The sequence below is a fragment of the Aethalodelphis obliquidens genome, unplaced genomic scaffold (assembly GCF_003676395.1).
Source record: "Aethalodelphis obliquidens isolate GAN/ISIS:26980383/991018 unplaced genomic scaffold, ASM367639v1 scaffold24, whole genome shotgun sequence".
In the NCBI taxonomy this organism is placed as follows: Eukaryota; Metazoa; Chordata; class Mammalia; order Artiodactyla; family Delphinidae; genus Aethalodelphis; species Aethalodelphis obliquidens.
Window position 1 is genome coordinate 1,686,592 of NW_020837968.1, and position 22,355 is coordinate 1,708,946.

The 22,355-nt window shown below is 34.8% G+C and overlaps 1 protein-coding gene across 1 annotated transcript in view; it reads left to right on the top strand.

Moving 5' to 3' along the window:
* The window catches only part of KCNT2 (potassium sodium-activated channel subfamily T member 2), a 281,133-nt gene that overhangs the window by 145,995 nt on the left and 112,783 nt on the right, over nucleotides 1-22,355 (top strand). The window contains exon 15 of the mRNA XM_027122465.1: nucleotides 18,493-18,601. Coding sequence (XP_026978266.1) covers nucleotides 18,493-18,601 — 109 coding nt within the window. The remainder of the gene's footprint in view (nucleotides 1-18,492; nucleotides 18,602-22,355) is intronic.

Genomic DNA, 22,355 nt, shown 5'->3' on the forward strand with positions numbered 1-22,355 from the left:
GCTGACCATTAGGTTTTTAAAGCCATTTTCTTGTGGACCGCTTATAATTTAATTAACTCAAAGCATCTTTATGTTTTTCTCCATTAATTTTCTTATGGTTGTATATTTCTCAAAGACTCATTTTCATGATTCTGGAAACCAGAGAAGCGTGTTTCTTCTTCTGTCTTAGGAAAGTGCCAGACATATTCTATCACAACCCAGGCCTATGATTTTCAGTCTGTAAAGTAGTTTCTTGATATGAATGTTTCATAAAGAAAACCAGGTATATCCTCTTTTATTCTTGTTTTATTCAAAACAATTTATTCAAAACATTTTTATTGAGTCCTACTGTGAGCAATAAATTGTTCCAGGCACTAGTGGTATAATGAAGATGAAGATGGAGTAGCTATCTATTCCAATGGCAGATTTTCTAATTTTCTTTACCTCTAACCCTTTAATAACCAGGGAGTGGGCCTTTACATTCATCCCAAGAATAACACTTCAACTGAGCTTTTTCTTTCTACAGAGAACTTCATTTGTAACCTTAGAATTCTCCTCCTCAACCCTTGCCACCCTCCTTATATATCAAAACTCATGATCCCAATTATGTTCTAATTTAGTAAAGTTTTCATGATTTGATATAATATCCCTGTTCCTGGAATAGTTACTTCTGTATTGAAAAGAGTCTCTTAAAACACAATTTTTAACCCCAAAAGAATGAGATCCTAATACTAGGACAGCCAACAAGTGGAGAGAGCAAATATTATAATGGGATGTTTATTTAATCTAACATTGCCTCAAATCATACTGCATAAGGACATATTGTAAACATGCGCATGTGTGGGTGTTGTGTGTGTGTGCGATTGTGAAATAGGCTTTACTAAAGAATTGGAATGTTGTTGGAGAAGCGATGAGAGGCTAATGAAAGTTTTAGGTAAAGGTGTAAATTTTTAACTAGTTAACAGAGTGACTCCAGGGGAAATATGGAGCGCAGGGAAGAGGACAAAAAGGACCTCATGGGGTGATTATTTGGGAAGTTATTATATTTGTTCAGGTGAGCGATACTGAGAGATTGACCCTAATGGTCGTTCAGGGTGAGAACGGATTCACGAATCATTTCAGATGTTCTCTAGACTTCATAATAAGTTGACTGTGAGAGCCACAGAAGAGTGAGAAATAATTTTATCTTTGCAACTTTCCATCTCTTGTTTGTGTATTCTCATATTTAATATGAATTATACTGTAACAGTTAACGAATCTATTTGTAGTTGCTTAGATGTTCATTTAACTCGTATGATTTAAAAACTTAAATGATCTGTTAAGAATGTTGAAAAGTAATACTGTAACTCAGGAGAATAAAAATATGCAAAAATGTATGAAATAGTGAAAAGGAAAAAAAAAAAGTACAGTTTTCCACCTGTGTCGGGGAAACCCCAGGTCTTTCCTCCTGTTTCTCTGCTGTGACCTTTACTTCTCACACCGAGCACTTCGCTTCTGACACTTCTGGTCACCAAATGTGTGGGTTTTTTTTTTTTCCTCCACACCAAGCAATTCTGTGCAACACCAGCTGGGTGTCCTACAATTCAACTCAATTCTGACACTGTCTATTCAAAGATAGCATCAGATCCCACAGGTTAAGGGACCAGACCTGCAAAACTCCCCCAGATGATGAGGTAAATAGATCAAGGCCTGGGAGGGTCCTGAGCACAGGAGCCTCTGTCCCTGTGGATTTGGGGTGCATCAGCCTCCCAGGGTAGATGTGTTCACCAACCTGGAAGCCCTCCAGACCCCTGACTACTGGTATTTTATGGAGATTTCCTCACGTAAGCATGACCATTTATTAACTCCACTTCCAGCCCCTCTACCCTCTCTGGAAGACGGGGTTGGAACTGAAAATTCCAAGCTTCTAATCACAACTTGGTCTTTCTGGTGACCAGTCCCATCCTGGAGCCATCCAGAAGCCCACCCAGAGCCACCTCATTAGGACAAAACATGCTCCGAGTACTCTTATCACTTAGGAATTTACAACAGTTTTAAGAGCTCCGTGTCAGCGACTGGGTTGAAGCCAAATATAATAACAAGAGATGTTCCGAGTGTTCTTATCAACCAGGATATTACAATGGTTTCAGGAGTTCTGTGTCGGGAAAACTGGGGATAGAAATCAATATATATCCTTTCTATTATCTCACAAAAAGCTTTCAAATAAGTAAGTAATCTTCCACCATGATGTGGTAACAAGGAATTCTACAGGAGAAGGAGTGACACAGGAAAAGAACACCAGAAATCTAGGTACAGACCCCGTAACTTTTTCTGCAACATTCGTTTTTTCTAGCAGTGTCATTAAAATATGTGTCCGTAGAGTGCTACTCTGGAGGTATTGGGAAATGCTTGGTATGAGAGTACTGTATAAAGTGGTAAAAGGATGCACATGCAGAAATCCAAAAAGGATGGATACATCAGCTAGTATCGGTTTATACAATTACGTGAAGCTTTCATGAGGAAATAATATGACCTGCACACAACATTTAAATAAAAAGACATCCATTACAGTTTTTATTGTAAGAATAGATGTAGAAAGAAGTAAAGTGGCTCATATGAGAACACATACATAAGATATACAAGATGTGGTGTGTATATAAATTATGCACCTATAAGTCATTGTTAGAAATTATATTAAAATGAAGAGTAATACAGATGAAATAAGCAAGATAGGAAATTCCTTAAAGTAGGGTAACAATTTTATTAATACTATTTATGTACATTAAATTGTATTTTATATGGAAATGTACTACTAGCTAGAAGGTAAGTTTGTTGAAGATGGTTGGTTTTTTTTTTTTTTTTTTTGGTACGCGGGCCTCTCACTGTTGTGGCCTCTCCTGTTGTGGAGCACAGGCTCCGGACGCGCAGGCTCAGCGGCCATGGCTCACGGGCCCAGCCGCTCCGCGGCATGTGGGATCTTCCCGGACCGGGGCACGAACCCGTGTCCCCTGCATCGTCAGGCGGACTCTCAACCACTGCGCCACCAGGGAAGCCTGAAGATGGTTGTTTTTAATTTATTTATGCAGTTTACATTTTCACATTTTTCCCACAAGATCCAAATTATCAAGTGTAATTAATGCCATGAAAAAATTTGCAAATAGTTATATCTAAGCAGGGAAGATGTTAACTTAATTACAACAAGGGGTTATGTTTGTATAGGCTATAATATGTTTGTATAGACCTGAAGTATCACTATTATGTGGGTAAAAGATAATGTATGTGAACTTACAGATCTGTGCAATTAGCATATTTTTATATAACCCACAACCAACTCTCATTTAATATATTGATATAATGACAACTTTCATTGGTGCCCAGTTCTCATTTAAACCATCAAGCTATTCTGTGTAGTAAATCATAAGGACTAAATCTGATGAATTAGCCAATACCTAGTTCCTCCTTGAGAATGTTAAATTCACCTTCCAATAAGTAATGAAAAATAAGTCAATTTAAAAAGGGGTAGCTATTTTTAAAACCACCAAGGTGAATGTAATTAGCTGAGATAAGTTATTTCCAAAGAATTTTGGAAGTTTACATGTTTAAAAATAAGAAAAAGAAATTTGTAATATGTTGAAATTGTAAATTAGTAATTTTGACAAAATCAGTTTCTTTTTCGATTTTTTATTCATTATTAGGTTTTCAGCTTCTTAAGATTCAGTTTTGTCTGGAACTAAAAAAAGTAAAATAAAAGCTCAATTATCATAAAAGAGGTTTTTGTGAACTTGTGTTATAATAGCCTTAAGATGATTATCTAGTTTAATTCCTAGGTTAAATGGTATGTGTACTTTTATGGGTTTTAATACACAATGCCAGTTTGCTCTCCAGAAATGAATAACTTATCATTGCAGGAGTGAGCAATATTCCTTTTAACTTTTGCCCCTTGGCTGAATGAAAAATAATATAAGAACTATATTATTATTATTGTGGCAGTTGACATTTATTTAATGCTTACTATGTGCAATGACTACTTTTTATAGATTAACTCAATGAATTTTCTTTTTTTAATTAATTTTTTATTGGAGTATAGTGGATTTACAATGTTGTGTTAGTTTCTGCTGTACAGCAAAGCGAATCAGTTCTACACATACATATATCCATTCTTTTTTAGATTCTTTTCCCATATAGGTCATTACAGAGTATTGTAACTCAATGAATTTTCATCACAACCTTGTTAAGATAGTAGATTAGTTATCTATTGCTGATACTGAGTTAATGACTTCACATCTTCACAGTATAACCAGTAAACACTCATTGTCTCACAGTTTCTGTGGGTCAGGAATTTGGGAGGAGTAATAATCAGGATATGTGTGATGTTGCAGTAAAGATGTCAGTTGGGGCTATGTTATCTGAAGGCTTGACTTGGGCTGGAAGATCCAGGGTGGTCCCCTTTTCACTGACATGGTTGGCAAGTTAGTGCTGGCTGTTGGCAGGAGGCCTCAGTTCCTTACCTCTTAGACTTTTCCTTAAGGCAGAAGCCAGAATGTCCTTGCCTTGGCCATCACACTCTGTCATTTCCACAATATCTTACTGGTCACAAGATCAGTCCTATTCTGTGTAGGTGGGAATGACACAGGATCTAAAGCCTGTCATAGAGGCTGTCTGGAAGGCTAGCTGCCACAGGTAGATTCCAGTATTATTCCCCTTTTACAGATGAGAAAACTGAGACAGGAAGATGTTAAGTAAAATGCTGATGGTACCATAACTTAGTGGTACAGCTGGACCTTAAATGCACGTTTTCTGTCTCCAGAATGTGTGCTGTTAAGAGACATGTGGTGTTGCCACTAATAGTTTGTTTTAATTTTAAAGTTTTGATTACTAACAGTTGCACATTTCCATGTATCTATTGTATATTTAATTTGTGTGTGCATTTGTGTATAAAACATCGCTTTACCGTTATTTTCTACAGAGGTGACTATTTTTCTCTTAGTGAATTGTAGAGATTTTTTGTATTCTAAAATTACTAACATTTTGACTTTTTGAAAGTTGCATTTTTTTTTTCAGTTTGCCAGTTGTCTTTCGGTTGTGTTCATGGTGTTTTTAACTAACAGAATTTTTGTCTCCTTCTTGCACAATCATCAATGTTTTCTTTATGATTTTTGCCTCTGGATTATCCAAGGATCCATCATGTAATAGTTCAAATCAGTTTATTTTTCCAATAGTTACTTTTCTTAAAGACAGAGTTTTTAGCAACCCCTAGAATTATCTCCTAAGATCAAAAAGAATGTGTGGATCGTGAAGGACTGAAATGCCTAACTTACTTCATTTTTTTGGAATCTGTTGATGTGAACATCATGTTGAAAAATTGTAGGGGTTGGTTGGTGGAAGAATAGTCCATAGTAGGCAAGGACTCAGCAAGACAAGACACATGCCTCAATTATCCCATTAAGTCAACCTCACTTTGCATTAAGAAACTCCTTTTAAATTGCATATGCCTCCTGGTAAAATTGAAATTTCAATCATCTTTTGTATGTCTCTTTATTAAGATTGTTAGATGAATATCTAATTGATAGTAGCGTCTATCTACCTGTTTATTTCTGTAAGCATGGACATTTTGGAGGGAAAGGAAAAGATTTGATTATTATGGGAGACTGCTGAAAAACAGTATTTAGGATACACTCATTGGCAGTGGCCAATGAGTGTATCCTAAATACCCAATGAAGAGAAGAGATGAGGTGAGAGTTTCCTTTGCAGTTTTGTCCAGAGTAATGACATGGCTGAAAACAGCTGTCTCAGGTTATACATGACAACTATAAATATGGCCATGGGTTGTCGTTTGCGTGGGTAGATCAGGCAGATCATAGCATCTTCTGTCTTTGATAAGGAAAAGGTGTGTACTCACAGAAGTGCCTATTTCCACTTATTGTCTATTTTTAGGAAAGAAAAAACTTTACTTATCATGGGAGTTTGCTGTAGTTTGCTGCTTTTCTGTGTTATTTCAATCTGAAGTTTACATTTGTGTAAGACAGAGATACATAACTATACCAACTTGTCTAATATGATACTAGGCATCGTTGCTCAAAGCCTTAACGTGCTTAAAGACGTGGAATTCGAACTTATGCCTTGTGGCTCCAAATGTAATGATTCTTTCAGTCAAGTACAGGAGCACCTTTGCAACGTTTTCCTACTTTATAATGTATTTCTACAAATGCTGGGATTATATTTTAGTCTTCATGGAATGTGTGGTTCAGAAAGTCTGTTTTCCAGTTTAATTGACAATGATTTCCAGAGATTTAGAGTGAAAAAGATATGTAGTGGAGTGTATACCTGTCCCCTGACGTCCTCCCAAGTGATTTCAGGGCTATTTACACTATTCAGACCCACAGTACCCAAACTCAATCTTCCGTTTTGCTAATTCAACCATCTAGTGCTATCTAAAGCCCTCCCCTCCACTTCATTGATGCAATGCTTTTCAATTAGCTTTTTAAATTTTTTTTGATGTGAGACCTATTTAATTTATTTTATTTTATTTTTTCACTTTGCTCTACAGCAGAGATTGGCCCAACATTGTAAATCAATTAGCTTTTAACGCAGTGCTACTCAAAGTGTGGGCCAAAAACCAGTTTCAGACTACAGACTTTTACTAAGCTATAAAATAAATACCAAATTGACAGTGAGCATTTAGAAACTTTGATAGCAATCTGCTAGCAATCTGTGACACCCTAGTGCACCACAGTGTGTTGTCTCTTTGATAAGCGAGTAGACTCGTTTGGATCATATCATATTCATAGGTGAGTCACATATGGCTTGAGTTCTATACAGGCATGCACATTAGAACTGCATATGTGTCTGCAATGCATTGGAAATTAAAAAGAAAAGAAACATCTGTCCTTCATCATGAACAGCTGAGAAGCATAGCTCTGATGCCTTATCGGTCTAGAGTCTTCTGTGCCCCACCTTCCTTTTTTCTGTCCTGTCCTCTTTAAACCACCTGAACTCTGTGGTCTGTCATTCAGCCAACCTCATATCTGTATATACTGCTTTCCTTTGTTTTAACTTTTTATGCCTCCTGATTGACAATAACAAACATACAAACAAACAAAATTCTTATCAGATGGATTCTTTTTTCCTGCTCCTTGACTGAGCCTTGCTAGGAAAAAAAAAAAATCACACCGTGGATCAGACTTGTATCACTGTGAACTCATGGTCTGGCAGCTCACAGGCCCTTAACAGTGTGGATTTTTTTTTCCTTATCAAAACACACTCTTACTCTTGCAGTTACCATTTCAATCTTTAGTTCACCTCTTAATTCTTAGGTAGGGGAAGCCAATGAGTGAAAATTTCCTCAGAGTTTTGCTACCGAATTTTCCTAGTGTTACTTCCTTTTCACTTACCATTTCCTGCTTTTCTCCTGTTACAATAGGATTTCCTTATCTCCAGGCTGGACCCCATCACGTTGTACCTTGTCAGCAACCTTGTGATAGTTTTCTCTCCTTAATCTTCAAACCTCTTTCTTTGTTAATTTATCTCCATAAAAATTTAAATATCCTCCTGCCTCTCTGATTTACTTTTAAGAAAATCACCTCTGCATGCTTTCTTCACCTTTCAACTAACTACTGTTAATTATCCTTAAAAATCTTAGTTTAAACATCACTTCTTTGGGGATACTATTTCTGATTCCTGCAGAGCAGGAAAGGTATCCTTTTGTATCTTCTTAGAGCACTTGCATTTATGTCCTTTATAAAATTTATCGCAGTATATTTGCTACTAATAAATTTTCTAGAGATCTTTCAAAATCCCTTTGAATCAGTGACTCAAATCATTTTAGTCCAGCTATGATTTTGGGGTGTGTGTGATTGAAAAGCAATGGAATTGATTTCAAGGTCAGATTTGGCCACATTCCTTCCAAACTCCCTCATTAAGTGATGGGGTTTTGGGAAACGTGGTGTTTGTATTTTTTCAGTTCAATTAAGAGGTTGTTTGAACCACTTGTCCGTCTGGTAGCAAGTAGTAAGCTTTAAAGTAAGTTCAGGGGAGAGAAAAACCACTAGAAGATTCACTTATTGTAATGTGCTTCCTTAATCAATTTTAGACTTGTATAGCTTTTGTAGAGTTCTTTATAGGCTGTGTGAATTTAAGTTAATAATGGATTTAGGCAAGTAACTTGACCTCTCTGAACATCTAATTGCTTATCTGAAAACTGTTTAACACAATATATATCATAAAACTTTTGTGAGGTTTAATAACACACATGCATACATACATATGTATGTACCATTTAGCATAAAACTTGAAATCCTGTTTGGGATTAGTATTATTATAATATGTTAAGGCAATTCAATAACTATATCCTTAACTCTCATGACATCAATTACTATCATGAGCTAGTGAGAAATGAATACTTTCGGTTAGTACCTAAATAAATGGAGTTTTGAGGTCAGCAATTTTTCAAAAAATATTAAGACTGCTGTTTCTGTGACATGTTTTAAAATAAAGGAGGTTATTAAAATTTAAACTGTTTTGCTCTAGGATACAGGAAATGATTCCCCTTTGAGCACTTAATTAGTATGATACATTAAAAAAATTACAGCATTAACATAAGGATTCAAGCAATTAGAAACACACAAAAATGTGTTTTATACTCAATATTACTGAAGTGAAATACGTCTGTTTATAGAACGTTGCCAGCGTCAAACTGGGTTGAATTCTGTATATTTAATAAGCATCTTGTATTTAGATCTTGTGAAACTAAATGACTTTTAAAGCTTTACTTAAACCTATTCTTAGCCATTGAATGGTTCACAGTCCTAGAATTGGCAGAAGTATGATGTCTGCTCATGTACACACACAAACACACACACTCCGACTGGTATTTTATTGATTAAAGCAACAGGATCAAAATAAAACTCGATTGTTAGAGATTACTCTCCTCGAAGAAAAAGAAGCAATTTTCATGGCAATCAACCCACTCATGCTTATAAACAGAGTCTAATAAGCGAAGGCTATGTGAGAGGTTTATAATGCAATTTGTTCAGTCGGTCTATGTAATAAACTCTTTCCCTATAAAATAAAAACAAATAACATTCAATTTTTAAAATTTACCCTGTTTCGTGTTTCTCTTTAAAAGCTCTTTCTCCAAAGGATATTTGATTTCTGTAAATCAAAATCCAGGACTAGATTGGTTTCATGCACTGTCCACTGTTGCTTACTGCTTTCTGAAGAGCTGTTACCTAGCAACTGCATGGAAGAAGCTTCCAGTACTTTAAATCATAGACAAGCTCAAAAAATACTGTGAGGCAGACTTTTAAAAAAATATTCTGACTTGTTAAAATGTAATTAACAAATTGATTTTCCATAAAGCAAAAGGGCCTTGAAAATAGATTTGATCGTATCTATCTATAAATTTGTAGCTTTAATTGCAATTGCTTATCTGAAGAGCTTTTAAATCAAAAATAATAAAAATAGCCATAAAACAGAAACCACAAATCTTACATAATCCTGCTATTTTAAAAGTTGTAGCCCTTGAAAACTGTTTCCCATTCCTTAAGAGAGTTACTATTAACATTTTGATTCCCATTCTTACAATTTTTCATGCTTATTCAGGCATATGTATGCACACATGAACATATATGCAGAAGTCAGCTTTTTTATCAATGGAGTTATATTGTATCATTTTGCTACTTAAATTTTAAAACTGTATTATTGACGTTCTTTCAAGATGGTTTATTGAAATCTATCTTTTTATTTTTAATAATGTAGGATTGTGGTGATAAATAGTACCTGTTTAGAATTCTGATGAGCATTTTATATTCATTATCTACTTTTCTCCGCAGAAAACCCTATGAGATAAATATTATTATGATTTACAGTTTTAAAGATAAGGCAAGTTAGGCTCTGAGGGATCAGGACCTTGCCGGTGGCCTGGCACACTTGGGGGCGACACCATTTGCTCTCATGTGCTTATGCTTTGATGGCAAGCAACCCAAGAGAAAGAGCTGAGTCAAAACAGCAACTTTACAGGGACGAGAAGAAAATACAAGATTTTGAAAGAGGAAATGCTTTCTTCAACAAGGGAAGGAAATTAGAAAGAAAACATGGACAGATTTGATCATTGCTAAGGAGTCATCTCTGTCTGCATAATCAAAACTGGACTTTTGCCACTTATGTGGTCTCAGCAAAGAGGGACAGTGTGTAGGGGAAGTGGATGTGTCTAGAAAATATTAATCCAGAAGTTTACAAAACCTAGTCTAGTAACCATATTTAACTAAAAGAGGAGTTGAGACATGTCATTTCTCCCTGGACAGGCATGCACCCAGCTAAACCTTGGGGATGGGTGAGGGAGAATGAAGCCTCTTACTAAAAGGAAGAAGGAGAGAATGAATATGGGGTGAGAGTAGTTTCAGCCACAGTTCAAATCTTTTTGTCCACCCAAGTATCCATGTACAGTGTTTTTCCCTTATACATTAAGATACTCATTCATTATTATGAAAAATACCCCAAAGTTGCCTCAATTGCTGAATCCAACTCAAAGTGCAGGATATCTCGATAATACAAAGTCATTGCTAGCTGTGGATCCTAATAGTCTGGCAATGAACACACCAATAAGTGAGTTAGTTACCTCTCCCCCACCCCATATGCATATATAATAGCAGAGCAAGATAGCTGTGATAAAATAGTGGGTTTTGGAAAAAGAAAGGGAGACACACAGCAGACATTGTTCCATAGGAATGGTGAAATCCTGTGGGACATGAATTGCAGAGACCTTGCAGTAATTTTTTTGATTAGACACCCATCCTGCTCTTAGAAAATAACTCCTTTGTCTATTCATAAGCATAGATCCTTGGTCACTATCTTCTGTGGCTACAGAGAACGTTGAAATTAGAACAGATTTCCTCCAGTCCTTTCTATGTGTCAATAATTGTGCTCAAAGTTCTTTTCTAAGAACTTTCTTGCACTTGCCATATTTACTGGCTTTTGTTGCCGTGTCTGTATCACCCTCTTGGTTGTCATGGCAACTACCTTGGCACCATCTGAAACAATAGGTTTATTGGGTGGGAAGGCAGCACAGCACCTTTATCTGATCCCCACATTAGGTCCAGCTTTATTGATCTAGCTGAAAAGTCTTAAAAGGAGGTCACTGATAAAGATTCTGAAAGACAGTGTCATCTCCCATGATTTAGGGTACAGTTCACTGTTTTGGTTCTGCAACTGTCCGGATTCCTGGACTCCTAGGTTTCTGGCTTCAAGCAATTTTCCCTTTTCTCTCCGCTTGCAGAGTGATCGATTTTTGCCCCAGATCATCTGTCACCTTACTAAAATCAGCAAGGTGCTGTCACCCACGTTAGTATTCTTGCCCTTTCTGATACCTCTCCCATACGTGTCTCCATCGACAGGTAGTTTCTGCATTCAGAAGGGAAAATGGGTAATAGGGAAAGATAGCAATTTCTGTCACAGATATAATTCTACATTATGCATCTCTATAGTACTTAAATTTTATATAACTTAATCTTCTTTTTAAAAAATTTTATTGGAGTGTAGTTGATTTACAGGGTTGTTAGTTTCAGGTGTACAGCAAAGTGAATCAGTTATACATATATCCACTCTTGTTTTTTTTTTTTTTTTTAGATTCTTTTCCCATATAGGTCACTACAGAGTATTGAGTAGAGTTCCCTGTGCTATACAGCAGGTTCTTATTAGTTATCTATTTTATATATAGTAGTGTGTATATGTCAATCCCAATCTCCCAGTTTATCCCCCCCTCCTTATCCTGTGGTAACTATAAGTTTGTTTTCTGCATCTGTGCCTCTACTTCTGTTTTGTAAATAAGTTCACTTGTACCCTTTTTTTTTTAGATTCCACATACAAGTGATATATGATATTTGTCTTTTTGTGTCTGACTTACTTCACTCAGTATGACAGTCTCTAGGTCCATCCATGTCTCTACAAATGACCCATTTTTGTTCTTTTTTTATGGCTGAGTAATATTCCATTGTATATATGTGCCACATCTTCTTTATCCATTCCTCCATCAATGGACATTTAAGTTGCTTCCATGACCTGGCTATTGTAAATAGTGCTGCAATGAACATTGGGTTGCATGTATCTTTTTGAATTATGGTTTGCTCCGGATATATGCCCAGGAGTGGGTTTGCTGGATCAATCATATGGTAGCTCTATTTTTAGTTTTTTAAGGAATCTCCATACTATTCTTCACAGTGGCTGCACCAATTTAAATTCCCATCAGTAGTGTAGGAAGGTTCCCTTTTCTCCACACTCTCTCCAGCATTTATTGTTTGTAGATTTTTTGATGATGGCCAGTTTTTAATTAGAAAATCACTTGATAAAAATTGGCAGTTTGTGGCTTGAAATGTCCCCAAAAGGAAATGTAAGTAGCTGATGAAAAAAAATGAGCTGAAAAACTGCCCAATCTCCTAACTCACTGTCCCTCTTTTCCACACTGCTTGGTCATAATAGTTAATGGTATGGATAGCCAGGAAAATGCTTCTTTCAGTGCCCTAGGCTTGTGTTTCGGTGATTTCCCTTCTTTCAGTGTTTTTGCCCACGTCTTATCTCTGCACCCACTTCCAGAGACATATTCTCTAGATCATGTAAATGTGAGCCTTCTATCATGGCTATTCCTAGCCCCCTCCTCTGTGACCACCACCCCCTATCTTTCTAGTTCATGTCCTCTAATACAGAACTCCAACAATCTTTTGACTACACTGGGACTTGCAATTTGTTGATTCGACCAAGTTTTCACCTGTTGGTCCTGTCTTCCCTTCTTAACCTGTTTGTACCCCATAGCACACCTTTAGAACCCATAATTTCAATTCAGCCTAGTTCGTTGACCTTCCATTAGTTAGACTTGTTTGTCAGAAACCAACTCTAGTGAACAACTCTCTGTCTTCTAGGTGTTTACTTCCATGCATTTGACTGTGGCCAGAGGAAACCAAACAAAAGACGACCTGCAGGCTATTCCTCCATTAAATTCATGATCACTAATTTTTCGGGGTCTAGAAGCTGCCAAACGATCATTCTGTCCCTCAATTCTGTTTCTTCTCCCACGCTCTTAAACAGTGATACCATATTTTCTCTCTCACCTCCAACCTCTTCCCCAATCATCATTTCCACCTATTTTACTAAGAAAGTAGAACGATTGGAAGAAGAACAAAATTTTCGTAAACGTCTGTCTACACATCTACCCACCAACCTGAAGGTAGAACGCCCATATATTCTACCTTTTTTCCTGTTATTATAGATGAACAATTTTAGTAGCAATATGGCTGGGAAGAGGCATGAAAAGAGTGATATGTTAGTAAGATTACCCAAATTCTGACAATCTAGGAATGACATTTTAAGGAATTCGAAATATAGTCTATAAGCTTTAGGATTTATGAAAGGTCATTAATCCATTTGGCAGATCAAACAGCACTCTCTAGTTATTGTTGATAATGGAAATGTTCTGTATTTGCCTTGTCTAATACCTAGCCGTAGTCACAAGTATTATTGAGAACTTAATTGTTATTGAACTTTTATTTCTGTTTAATTTTAGTTTATTTAAATGTAAATAGCCACATGTAGCAGAGGCAACTGTATTGGCCAGCACAGTTTCATTTTTATTTTATGTAATTAATTAGTTAATTATTTTATCAAAGTATAGTTGATTTGCAATGTGTTCATTTCAGGTGTACAGCAAAGTGATTCAGTTATTCATACGTATATATCTATTTTTTCTCAGATTCTTTTCTCTTATAGGTTATTGGAAAATATTGAGTAGAGTTCCCTGTGCTATACAGTGGGTCCTTGTTGGTTATCTGTTTTATATATAGTAGTGTGTATAGGTTAATCCCTAAACTCCTAATTTATCCCTCCCCCTGCTTTCCCCTTTGATTATCCTGTTTGTTTTTTATGTCTGTGGGTCTACTTCAGTTTTGTATGTAAGTTCATTTGTGTCATTCTTATTAGTATGGTAATCTCTGGGTCTCTCCATGTTGCTGTAAATGGCATTATTTCATTCCTTTCTATGGCTGAGGCAACTGTATTGGCCAACACAGTTTTAGAAGGGTGATAGGTGGGATGCTGAAGAATTGGAGAACAGGAAGAGCAATTCAGAAGCTGTTTTGTTACCCCCGGTGAGAGATTTTCAGAGTTTGAATAAAGGTCCAGCATCCCTTAGCTGTAATCCCCAATCCAGAAAATTCTGAAAAAAGAAAACATTTTAGTATTTGTGTTGGTGTTAAAATCTGACCTGACCTGAATTATTTGGTAGCAATCCCCGCACTGAACTTAATTTTTTTTTAAATTTTTATTGGGGTATAGTTGCTTTACAATATTGTGTTAGTTTATACTGTACAGCAAAGTGAATCAGCTGTATGTATACATATATCCCCTCTTTTTTGGATTTCCTTCTCATTTAGGTCACCACAGAGAACTGAATAGAGTTCCTTGTGCTATACAGTAGGTTCTCATTAGTTATCTATTATATACATAGTATCAATAGTGTATATATGTCAATCCCAATCTCACAATTCATCCCACTCCCCCCTTTCCCCCTTGGTATCCATACATTTGTTCTCTACGTCTGTGTCTCTATGTCTGCTTTGTAAACAAGATTGTCTATACCAATTTTTTCAGATTCCACATATACGCATTAATATACGATATTCATTTTTCTGTTTCTGACTTACTTACCTCTGTATGACAGCCTCTGGGTCCAGCCATGTCTCTACAAATGACCCAGTTTTGTTCCTTTTTATGGATGAGTAATATTCCATTGTATATATGTACCACATTTTCTTTTTTTTTTAATTTTAATTATTTATTTTTTAACATCTTTATTGGAGTATAATTGCTTTACAATGGTGTGTTAGTTTCTGCTTTATAACAAAGTGAATCAGCTATACATATACATATATCCCCATATCTCCTTCCTCTTGCATCTCCCTCCCATTCTCCCTATCCCACCCCTCTAGGTGGTCGCAAAGCACTGAGCTGACCTCCCTGTGCTATGAGGCTGCTTCCCACTAGCTATCTATTTTACATTTGGTAGTGTATATATGTCCATGCCACTCTCTCACTTCATCCCAGCTTACCCTTCCCCCTCCCCATGTCCTCAAGTCCATTCTCTATGTCTGCGTCTTTATTCCTGTCCTGACCCTAGGTTCTTCAGAACCTTTTTTTTTTTTTTTTAGATTCCATATATATGTGTTAGCCTACAGTATTTTTTTCTCTTTCTGACTTACTTCACTCTGTATGACAGACTCTAGGTCCATCCATCTCACTACAAGTAACTCAATTTCGTTTCTTTTTATGGCTGAGTAATATTCCATTGTATATATGTGCCACATCTTCTTTATCCATTCACCTGTTGATGGGCACTTAGGTTGCTTCCATGTCCTGCTTATTGTAAACAGTGCTGCAGTGAACATTGAGGTGCATGTGTCTTTTTGAATTATGGTTTTCTCTGGGTATATGCCCAGTAGTGGGATTGCTGGGTCATATGGTAGTTCTATTTTAAGTTTTTTAAGGAATCTCCATAGTGGCTGTATCAATTTACATTCCCACCAAAAATTCATGAGGGTTCCCTTTTCTCAACACCCTCTCCAGAAATTATTTTTTGTAGATTTTTTGATGATGGCAATTCTGACCGGTGTGAGGTGATACCTTATTGTAGTTTTGATTTGCATTTCTCTAATAATTAGTGATGTTGAACATCTTTTCATGTGTTTGCTGGCCATCTGTATGTCTTCTTTGGAGAAATGTCTATTTAGGTCTTCTGCCCATTTTTTGATTGGGTTGTTTATTTTTTTGATATTGAGCTGCCTGAGCTGTTTGTATATTTTGGAGATTATACAATCATCCTTATTGATTACATAGATGTTTTCTTTATAAAAAGAGTACTGATTTTTCTTATTATCTAACAAGGAATCCCAACATTATATACAATTAACTCATTAATCTAAGATGATTGTTTTCAACGTATCTGATCCAATACCTCTTTTTTATGATAAATATTTTGTAACACTTCCTTTACTATCCTGGAGTGAAATTCAGAGTAAATGTAAACATCTATATGAATACATTTTAAATAGTTAATATAATGTCCTAATTGTAATATGAAGGAGAAAGAGAGGGAAATAATAGTAAGGAAGTGTATATTTCAATATGTAAATGCCCAGGTATGAATAACCAAAGAGGGACAACGCAAGAGAGACAATTGCTTGCACCCATTAGTACGTGCCCACTACTGACACTGACAGTAGTGGGCACGTACTTATTATTAATGATCATATCTTAAATTTGTATTAATGACTCACATACAATACTAAACAAAATAAACTTTCTCTTAATTCATACAGTGGTTGTCTTTCTAAATAATTCAGTATTTACTAAAATAGTGCAGAACCTACTTTGTATTTATGTGTAAAGTAGCCTCCAGTAATATGTACAGTGCTGGATAGGCTAATAGACACTGTAAAAACTTTACTTACTTGTAGAAAAAAGCATATACAGAAATAAAAATTAGTACCTAAAACTTACTAATCTTTCCCTTCTTTCCACTTCCCACAGATTAGTATAGTTTTTGAAAAATTAGCGAGTGCAACATGATCTTCCATCAACCATTCCCAACCAAACACAGATGAACACATTAAGTGAGGAAAAGGAAAGGAAGGGGACCCAATTTTTTACTTTTTAACCACTGAAGGGAAATAAGATGGAATATTTTTCAGCTATCACAGAGCTATCACATTTTCTCATGGTCCCCTACTAGAAGAAATACGGTTTGTACATTAAACCAAGGGAAAGTTAATAATTGCATGTGGTTTTGCATATATGGTAAACTTACCTTCTAAATTTTCTGGTAGTCTATCTCATGTCATAATACGTGTAAACATTTTTCTTAAATCATATGTTCAATTTTTGGTTTAAGATTTATGGACCCCATATGTATGGCTATCATATGATTCTAAAGTAATAACACTCTTCATTTAGCAGTTTTGTTACTTTATTTTCATAGATAGGTCATACACACTCAAAAATTATTTTGAGAAATATCGAAATAGCGGTTTAAGTCACTGTTATTTTGCAAATATTTTTGTATACTTTTCCACATTCAAAATTGGATTTTGAATCTACCTGCCTTCCTGCAACATATTAAGTATCATGGTTATGTATTTTTGAGATTTTCCTTAAAAATTATCATTATAATATATTTGACAAGCAAAAAAAGAGGAAAGAGAAACAAAGAAAGAGACATTGTTAGCAGATTCTTGATTTTTTTAAGAGTAAATCCTGATATGTAACCATAGCATAGAATTTCTTCCATAAAAGGTGAAAGAAAAAAAATGAATAAAGAAATGAAGGAAAAAGAAAAAAATAATGGGCTCTTTCATATGCTAACTCATGTTATACAAATTGGAGTAATGTTATTATTTATCTGTCTGGAGCATTTGATGAACAATTTCCCAAGTAATCTTGTTTCTTCATAAATTGTATGGTATATGTATTCATTTTATAGATCCGACTCACCTATTCAACCTTCTATTTCTTAATTTAGCTAAAACTGCTATTTTCTGCCTAAGAATATTTATTTAATTAGAACTTTAAACAGTCTTTATTTCCAATACCAGCTATAATAGTTTACTTGTAAGGGAAGTTTTTTTCCCCAAAACAAACAGCTTTTTTCCCAAACAAACTTTAATTGCTTCTCTAAAATATGATTTCTGTGGAAAATTAAGTGTATGGCATCCAGGCCCTCATTCTTGCATGAAAATAATATACTTGGGCTGAGTAGCATCACCCCCCTTTAATATGACTGCGCCCCCTTACGTGCCATCTTTTGTAACACTCTTTATTGTTTTTATGTCATTGGATTTCTTTTTATGCCATTTATTATCTTTTCTGACTGGACTCTATCATCTTTTGAATTTTTGACCTAGGTCCTGAGGTTAAAGTATAATTTAAATTTATATTTATTTCAGGATTAATTTTTATTGATTGGCAATTATGGTTGTTTTGATTATAAAAATCTATTACTTGTATGTTGTGCAAATATTATCTGCCACATTTTTTAATAATCACTTTCTGAGTCTTTATGTTGACTATGAAGTTGATAAATCAATTATGCTATAAATCAGTACTATTGTATTTCATACCATAGAATTATCAGAAGTAAAGGAGACTTTATATAGTCTTTGGTTTATTTTCCAGACTGTACCTCTAACCTACCTACATGTTACCTCCTTGTACAGATGAGGCACAGGAAAAATAAGCATTTTGCCAAAGGCTGTCAATTTTAGTAAAGACAGGTCTGGGGCCAGATCCTCCATACCTCAATAACTGACCTCATAGTCTAGTACTCTCTCTTATGAATCATTTCTCCTGGGGATAAATTTGCACATGTAAAAACCTCTCTAAAACAAGTGTGTTTATATGGAAAGTTTTGTAATTTTGTTCATTGTTTTATTTTTCATATTATTTTAAAATACTACTATCCCAAGGTAAATTATTCTAATTTACCTATTTTATTTCAAACAGATCATGTTGTTTGTGAAGAAGAGTTTAAATACGCCATGTTAGCTTTAAACTGTATATGCCCAGCAACATCTACACTTATTACACTACTGGTTCATACCTCTAGAGGGCAGTAAGTATATTTTTTCTTTAAGATAATGCATTTTAAATTATAAAACATATAAGTGCAGTTATGTGATTTAGAAATACAGTAGTAAGCCTAGGTATACAGCTAGATATGTACCTATACTTGTATTTGTGTGAGTTATCATCATCTGACAGATAGATAGGTAGAGAGACAGACAGACAGATACAAAACTGTTATAGGGTCCAAGCCATATAGGAAATTGACAGTGATTTGCTGTCTTTTCTAACTAATCTTGATATAGTTTGTTTCATCCTAAATTTTATGTCTTCATCACTTGTCAGGCCTAGCATTAGGGCATTGTTTCTATTTTCAAGATTAGTAATTCTCAAATAAAACTTGTAAAAACAGGATGACAGCAGTCATTACTGTATGGCCTTAAAGCTGGTTTTTTTCTGTTTCTGAGGTAAGTTTTTATCTGAAAGCTACATGTGCACAAATGAGCTCAAAATTAAAATTTTATAATTATTATGGAATGATAACAAAGTAGTTGATAAAATCAGCTAATGTAGTATAAAAGAAATAATGTTTAATATGAATTTCAGGGTATTGAGGGAAATTATATCATCAAAACATTTTTTCCTATTTGTTTATTTTGATAGAGTTTCATAAAATATAGAGGTTGTTTTTGACTTGCATAATCGAGTAAAATACAATCAGCGAACATAGTCACTGCCCTTATTTAAAGACAAATGTTGCACTGAATTGCGTACTTTTCATATTCCTTACTTGATATTTTAGACAAAATGTTGATTTTCTAAGTAAATTCCACCATGGTGCTTGTAGTTATGAAAATTTAAATTTAGTGAGTTAATTAATAGTTATTTAAGTGAAGTGCCAAATCAGATAAGTCAAGGAAAAGGAAAATTCTTTCCTGGGATTTAGTACTGGACGGAGGAAAGTGCTAATTGAAAAATAGTAAATGCCCTCTGGTATTTTAAGTGGATTTTACTCTCTTACCTCTAGTTACGTCTCTGTTCTATTGAGACAGAAAGATTTTCCCAGGAGCAATTTTCTCAAAGTTCTGAATATAAATGTTTCTATTCTATAAATTTATAAGCCTTTAAGATTTGCAGTGGAAAGGATGTAACAGGATCATGGATGAAATTGATTTTCTTTGATGGACATACTTAGCATTTTGATGGAATTAAATAAAATACTGAAAGCTGTTTTGTCACCAACTAATTGAATGTTCATAGAACTTATCATATGGCTTCATTATTTTGTCATCCATCTTTGTCATAGAATCATACAGCTTTAGAGCTGAATATCTAGCCCAGCTTCTCTCTTGCACAAATGATAAAATGAGGCCCATCACCACTAACACACATTAGTATTTATAGATTGGTTAAATTACATTTTCCAACTCCTAGTAAATATTATTTATTGGCACACAATATTGCCTGGTGAACAAATTGCACTTAACATAAATTTAAAAAGAATTTCAGCGACACTTAAAATAGGACTTTTCCTGATATACTCTAATGAATTTTGTCATATTAAAAATGAAAGTGATGTTGTTGAATACATTGTTACCACATAATTAAGGATTTCCCGTAAGTAAGATTGACCTACAAAATTATTTTCCAGTTAAGTGATACAATAAATGCCTTAGTCTACCAAAATAACCCTCTTTATAGCAGCTTTATTGAGATATAGTTCACATACCATATAATTAACACATTAAAGTATACAATGTAATATTTTTAGTATATTCATAGAACTGTGCAACTATCGCTGCTAACTCCTAATATTTTCATCATCCCATAAAGAAATTCTTTACCTTTTTGCAACCGCCCACATTGTATCCAAACTCTTTCAACCATAGGCTAATCTTACCCTGTCTCTATAGATTTTCCTATTCTGGACAATGCATATTGCATATAAATGGAATCATACAATATGTGCTTTTTTGTTTTTTGGACTGGCTTCTTTCACTTGGCATAATGTTTTTAAAGTTCATCCATATTGTAATATGCATCACTACTTCATTCCTTTTTATAACTGAATAATTTTCCATTGTATGGGTGTATTTCATTTTACTTTCCTATTCATCAGCGGGTGGATATTTGGGCTGTTTACGACATTGTGAATAAGGCAGGTCTTAATATTAATGTAAAGATTCTTGTGTGGACATGTGCTTTAATTTCTTTGGGTCTATATCTAGGAGTGGAATTGCCAGGTCATCGGGTAACTCGATTTAGCCTTTTTTAGGAACTGCCAGAATGTTTTCTGAAGGGATTATAGCATCTTACATTGACACCAGCAGTGTATCATGGTTCCAATTTCTTCATGTCCTCATCAATGCTTGTTATCATCTGCCTTTTGCATCATAACTGTCCTAGTGGATGTAAAGTGCTGTCTCGTGGTTTTGATTTGCATTTTGCTGATTACTAATAATGTTGAGCATTAGTTCATGTGTTTATTGACCACTTTCATATCACCTTTGAAGAAAAACCTATTCAGATCTTTAAACAGATAAATACCATCACTTGAATATAAATAGTCATCCAAACAGATCACTTAAATTTAAAATACCTATTATATTTTATTAAGAATATTGTATGACTAAAGTAATTTGTATTGTCTTCTGTATTATGAGTTAAATGAAGGTGTAGTTAAGATTCAGTTATTAACAGAATATGTTTGAAATTTTGCCTTTGAGCATCAGCAGAAATCAGAGAGCTCAAACATATTGATTTAATAATAAGAGAACGAACTAGGGAGCTGAATTAAGTAGTATAATGGGGAAAATGTTGAATAGTCTAGGAAATGCTTTATGCAAAGATTATCAAACCACTAATTGACAAAAAAGCTTACGATAATACTCAAATTTCCCCATTAAAAAAGGAGAGAGAATAATATTATTAGAAGTTCATCATATCATAAATGAACTTTTAATGGTGATTTTTGACTAAAAATAGTTGATATTGACAAGCTAAACACATTAAGACCCAACAAACACAGACATAAATATAATACAAAACCTAAAATAGTCTAACTTAAAAATATATTTTAAAATTAAGTGCTCTGTAGATTATGGGTATTTAAGGAAAATAATAAATATGAGTTCTGGAACAAATAAAATAGACAAAGGAAACAGGAGTTAGAGATAGAAAGGTCAGCTCTTTTAGTGACAGACCTGCCTTAGGTCTGAGAATGGAGTTCCTAATTCAGCCTTAGAATTAGATTTGCTCACTTAAAAAACACCTTCGTCCTTTTCTTAGTTCTCTTCCTCTAGCCCGTGATAATGGGGAGAAAGATGGAAACCATATATTAAGTACGAATTGCCTACCTCTGTACTTTTCTATGGGGAATATTAATTTTAAAAATATTTTGGAGTCTCTGGAGCAACTTAGCTGGGACCCTGAACAATATCTCCCAAGGCTCATTAATGCTGTCATGATCTTACATTTTCTTTTCCTAGATGTTAATGGACTCATCTTGTTCTATTTGATCTGTGAGTCAACTAGATGATGCTAACTTTAGGTGACTTTGAATAACTGTGCTCCTTTTGTTCATTCAAGTTTACTCTGTATTTTAGCCCTTCATAGTTTTCCCCTCTCACTCACTTCATTTACATTTGAGGACTCAGTGCTCTTGGCAGAGGTATTTCTTATTGTCAATTAAATTAACATTTTGAATTATTTGGCAAACGCATTAGAAAGAGGAACAGAAGTTTATTCTTTGGATCGATATCACTGTAGGCTGTCAAACAGGTGATGATTTTAGCAAGGAGATG